The following is a 6280-nucleotide window of genomic DNA, read 5'->3' on the forward strand; positions in this document are numbered from 1 at the left end:
TCAAAAATCGCGAACATTTTTTAAATAAATCGGATATGCTCTATCGAATGGTGATATTTTTATTTCGACCCGAAATAGGCTTTTAATCTTGAAAGTAACTGTGATGAAATTATGATATATATATATATATATATATATATATATATATATATATATACAGGGTGTCCTGCAAAGATTGTGCCAACGCTCGTGAGTAGGTAGAGCACAGTAAACTGAACAAAAAAGTCCTTTACTATTTTTTGATCTGAGCTTTCTTTTCGTTGTTATACGATATTAAAGTTAGCTAATCAGCGACTGTCTACAACGGAAAACAAAGGAGAAACATCGGGGGTCGGAGAAACGAGACAATTTTCTGCTGTATAGGCAAGAGTTATGTCGCGCGTTCTCCGTGTTAAATAATACGTACACGTATAACGCATTTTTTCAAGTGATTAAGTGAATCGGTAGTGATACATTGTGAATAATCGCGATCGTCATAATCGTTAAAATCATTAATCAATTTATCGATTCAGTGCGTAAGTGTAAAAATGTAAAAGTATCGATATAAAATAATCGATAAAAAACTCGTGCTATACGCGTGCAATAATTATTTGTTTAATTATTTTATTTATAAAGAATCTCTACAAGGTAAGAATAAGTATGTGAGTGAACGAGCGAACGAGCGAGCGAGCGAGCAAGCAAACAACATTAGAGAGTGAGAAAGAGTGAGTGAGTAAGAGAGAGAGAGAGAGAGAGAGAGAGAGAGAGTGTTGTGTGTGTATGTATGTAAACGTGTATGTATGATGCAATACGCGTACACGTTCTCATACATAGACACACACGCACACGACACATGCACACATACACACACACACACTCATCGCGTATAGCAAACAGCTGATCGAGTGCTGTAACGGGGTGATTTAGAATAATCGTTCGTTTTTAAAGGATCTTATTCTTGAATGATTTCTAAGATCATTTTTTCTTTACGAAAATTTCGTCTGAAGCTTAGTTTTTAAATTATAAAAGGAAATAGTGAGCAACTTACGGGATGAGTACGCTGTAGCACTCGGGTCAGCTGTAGCGAGCGCCTCGCGTAAGCGCCTGTATCGAATGATAAGTTGCACCGCCCCTGCCTACCATATGTACCCGTCCCGTAATTCGATCACTATTTCCTTTTATAATTTAAAAACTAAGTTTCAGATCAAATTTTCGTAAAGGAAAAATCGTTTTAGAATTCATTCAGGAATACGATCCTTTAAGGACACTATACTTGTTTTGATACACCCTGTATATATATATTTTTCTTTTTTTTTCATATATATATCAAAATCTAAGTGGAATGCTTATTCTAAACATTTACTTAAAAATTGCAAATAAGAAAATTAATCATGAATTTTGTAGAACTTTATACTTCTTTGAATTTTTTATGATATATTGCCACTTTGACCAATCATCAATTCCAAGAATCATTAATAACTTTATCAGTTAAGTTAAGATATATTTGTTGAAATTTACAAATTTTGTCAAAAATTTGTATGGTAATGCCAAATTCTTGCCAGAAAAAAGATTAGAATTCCAAACTCAATTTTTCTACATAATGAAACAGACATTTTTAAAAACTCAAAGTGATTTTTTGTTATATTTAAATTATAAAAGTGATCCTGTAGTTATTATTAATAAAAAAAAACTTGTTAAAATAGTTCTTGAATTAAATGTATAATAGTGATATAGATTCAAGAATAGTTCGGTTTTAAGTATTACGCCACAAAAATACTGCAATATATTAGATTAGAACAGGAATGTTATATTGACCATAAGATTATGATTGGGTTACATATGTAATAAAAAATTATAATTATAATTATAATTTTATTATAATTTTATTATATAATTATAATTTTATTATATATTACTTAGTTGACAGCATTGTGATAAAACTCAAATAAACACTCTGCATGTAGTACAAGTAATATTATAATAAAATAATATTAATTATATTTATTTTTATGTATCAATATTTAGTGGTATTAAGTAAAGAATATAAACAGCATTTAAATTCTAAGACTATTACAAAAACAACTTTCTACTTCTATCTCACATGAATATTAAAATATTTTTTAAGAAAAAATTTTTAAAAACATTTTCTTATTTGATAATTATAAAGCTTTGTTTTTAACAATATTTTATCAACAACATAAAAATATAGTTAAAATATATTTTCAAAAGATATATATATATATATATATATATATATATATATATATATATATACACACGATATATTTGTAATATATTTGTTTGTGTGTGTGTGTGGATTCTTTGAATGTTTTCTTTACGATTTATTTGTTTCTCTTTCAATTGTAAAATGACAAAATTTCCTCTGTACATTTCTTCAAAATATTTAATGCAAAATTGATATCGCTTTTATTCAAATTAGCAGATATACAAATTCTCAGACTAGGTCTAGGTAAAACTTTTTCCACTTCCAAATAAGCAGGAAGTATAACTGCCAAATTATTTTCTACACATTTATTAGATATAGCTGATAGTAATTTCTCTTCAATGGCACGATCTTTTTTTTCTTTTAAATATATGTGTTTCAAAGGTGATTCTGCAGAACTTGAGCACTCTAACATTGATATTTCTTTAAGACCACTGTCTATTGCTAAGGCATTATCTTTCAATAATTGAAACATTTGTAAATTATTTTCCATGATATCTAAAGAAGTAATAGCAGCAGATGCCAAAAGAGGAGGCTGAGATGCTGAAAAACAATAACCAAGTCCAGATAAACGTTGATGATCAATAACAAATGATGTTCCCACACAAAAACCTCCAATAGTTCCTATAGCTCCTTCTAAAGATCCTAAAAAATATATATATATATATATATATATATATATATATATATATATATATAATATATATACACATATTAATACATTTAATTATTGGCAATTTTACAATGTACAATTTTTCTCACCCATTATCATATCTATTTGATTTCTAGGAATATTAAAATATTCAGTAACACCTTTTCCATGTAAACCAATAGTACCAAATGATATCGATTCATCAATAAAAATTCTCAATTTATATTTTTTGCAAAGATCTAATAATTCTGGCAAAGGGCAAATATTTCCTGTATTCATATAGATGCCTTCTATAATCAGGAAACGTTTAGCTTTTGCAGCTTTTTTAGGATGTTGTTTATCTGCTTCCATTTGTTTTATTAAAAGATTATGTAAATCTTGAACATTATTATGCTTAAAATATTGGATATTTCCACGAGATGCATCTAATCCTTTTTGAATTGCAAAATTTACTTGATCATCTACGAATATCAAATCATTACGTTTACAATAAGCTGGAATTGCAGATGCTATAGTTGCAAATCCATAGGAATAAATAATTGCTTCCTCGACGTTCATAAAATTAGCCAAACGTTCTTCTAGTTCAAGATGTACATCGACAGTTCCATAAAAACCTCGTGGTCCACACGAGCCAACACCATATTTCTTTATAGCTGTTATTGCACTCTCTAGTATTTCTGCACTGTCGCTTAAACCCAAATAATTATGTGTACCCAAATTGAGACAATCTTTACCATTGACTGTTATTCTTTTTCCAACTCTAGAAGTAATGTATTTAGGATTTAGCGAAGGATGTTCTTCCAGTGGTTTTGGTACTAGAGACTCTGGTCGATACTCTGCTAATTTACTTTCTACTAATTCTTTTGATGGTATTGAATGACTGTTATTTCGCCTTTTAGAAATAAACCAAGCTAGCCAAATCACTAAAATCACTTCCAAAAAGATCTTATAATGCGGTAAGGTATTCCGCAAAATCTCCACTGATTCAATAAATAAAAACTTTGTGCTCATGATACTTGCTTTTCCAAACAATATGCTATCTTTGTGCTTACGATAAAATTTACCAAAATGATATGAGCACATATAATATTGATAACAATAATTCTTATAAATATTACATAATCTTCTTATCTATATGGCTAATTAGTTTCGCGTGCGAATATACATAGATATATACCTTGTTACGTCTCAGCGACGCTCTTTCTCTCTCTATACCACAGTTAGTGAGAAAAAGATTGCTCTCTACTTTTATGGGACAACCTGCTTTCACCGGCTATACCCCAGGGACGCCGAGAGCTAGGACTAATCTAGTGGATCTAGGGAAATGATGTAGCGCGGAACTAGTTGGTTACTAGGAAGTTTCACTAGGTATTTTAGGGATATGGACGCAACTAGGTATAAATAATTCGAAGGTTAATCAAGTTTAAAGAATAGAGAATTTTAATATTATAATAAAAGAAAGATATCGATTATGGTTGCGTTTTATGGCAAGTCCGCTTGTATTGCGGGTTCACCATATGCAAGGGACTTGTTACTTAAGATATATATATATATATATATATATATATATATATATATATATATATATATATATATATATATTAATTAGAAACCGTAAGAGTTAGAGAATTAAGATTTGAAAAGGAACATTATAATAGAAATTAAGGGTAGTTAACAAATTGTGGACACTAAATAATAGAGAGTTAGTTAGATCGAATTAATTTATTATGAGAATTGTCTAAGGAATAAGGTCTTTTATTTAATATCAATACTTGATTATATTATGACTCTAAATTTCTGATAGAAAGAGAAGGTTTAGAAAAGAGGTCGAATGTCGCCAGGGGCACCGTAATAAGCGCTCGGCAACGATGGAATTTTAGGGAGAATGTGTAATGTCGCCAGGGCACCGTAATTAGCGCTCGGCAACTAGGTTCAAGGATTGGGTTGTGTTCAGAAAATTAGATAATAAATTTGATTTCAATTTAATCTCCTGTTGTCATTTCTTGTGGGAGGTTTTTAAATTGATAGGAAACGCCGCCAGGGCACCTCGATCAGCGCTCGGCAACTAGGTTTAAGGGTTATATAAAGAATTCAAGAAGAAAGGAGGAGGTCGCCAGGGCACCATAAGCGCTCGGCAACGAGGTTTAAGGATTATATTCAGAATTTAGGAAGAAAGGAGGGAGTCGCCAGGGGCACCATAAGCGCTCGGCAACGATGGATTTTCGGGAAAAAGAGCAAAATGTTGCAAGATTAAGTCAGGTTTAAATGACAACAGTAGTGTATATTTTGCATGGAATTTATAAATCTTACTTAGTATTGATATTATAGAGGTGTTTTAAATAATAGTAGGATAATAGATTAAAGATGACTGACTGGAAACTGTCAGCCACTTGCTAATGCTTGACAGGGGATTTCTTATTATTTAGAGGATGAAAAGGTAATTGAATGATATTAGGGGTTGTCAGTCAATTCAAATAAAGTTTCTAATATTTATGGAAAGATGGGGATTTATAGTAATTGTAAGTACTTACCGTGATGTGGCAGGAAAATCCTTCCTTCTGTTCAAGTTCTGGTCGTACTCTGTTAGGCCCTTCTCTCGTCCTTTAAGACCTCGGTCGTGGATGAAGTAGGCCGGATAAAAGTACACAGATGTATGCACAAAGTTTTTTATTATTTCCTTAGTTTTACACAACTTAACACTGAATCGACAGTAATAACAATTAATATATTAATCGAAATGGTATGGTGAATAGTACGCGAACAATGAACGAATAATACGGAGCGAATACTTGTACGAAATAGTAATGAATTAGTAATGAATAATGTTAGCTAAGAATAAATGATTCGAATGCTTGAAGATCTCTTAATTGACTGACCGAACTGAATTGAATTGAATGTAATGCAATGCTCGAACTGAATGCTCGAAGATCTCTTAATTAACTGACCGAACTGACTGCCCCGAAGGTTCGAAATCGCCGGCTTATATACTGTCGAAACAAAGGGTCTTCGGGCCGTGTGCAGATCACGCGTTGAGCTCTGGAAGGTTCTTAGAATGATTCAGTGGAGGACTTCTGAGAAGAAAGATTTTTAACAACAATTCTTCTGAGAATTGTCGATCGATATGTTTATCTGACTATTAAGTTTCGGCGCTCGTGGTCGTAGCCGTCGCGAGTCCGTTCGACTTATCGCTCGCAATATCAGGTTTCACTGATATGAGGCCTCTTATGCGCATTCTCTTCGGCTTAATTAATATTTTATAATATAAAATCCTTAATAATATGGTTAATATTTATGCTTATTAATTTATGGAATCATTTGTTCTATTTATTTCAGTTCTGATAATAAGTTGGCAATTTATATAAAGTTATGGCATTCTATACTTCAAAAAATAGATCTTTTAGATAACTTATATGTATTATATGTAA

At 31.2% G+C, this 6280-nt stretch overlaps 1 protein-coding gene across 1 annotated transcript; it reads right to left on the reverse strand.

The window, feature by feature from the left end:
• Positions 1–1930: 1930 nt before the first annotated feature.
• Positions 1931–4078, reverse strand: LOC126850504 (serine palmitoyltransferase 1-like). The gene is made up of 2 exons (XM_050593609.1): positions 2966–4078; positions 1931–2848 (listed from the first exon to the last, which is right to left on the reverse strand). Exons 1-2 carry the CDS (start codon positions 3936–3938, stop codon positions 2337–2339), a joined length of 1485 nt encoding a protein of 494 aa, XP_050449566.1. The 5' UTR covers positions 3939–4078; the 3' UTR covers positions 1931–2336.
• Positions 4079–6280: the final 2202 nt, after the last annotated feature.

Source organism: Cataglyphis hispanica, chromosome 1 (assembly GCF_021464435.1).
Source record: "Cataglyphis hispanica isolate Lineage 1 chromosome 1, ULB_Chis1_1.0, whole genome shotgun sequence".
In the NCBI taxonomy this organism is placed as follows: Eukaryota; Metazoa; Arthropoda; class Insecta; order Hymenoptera; family Formicidae; genus Cataglyphis; species Cataglyphis hispanica.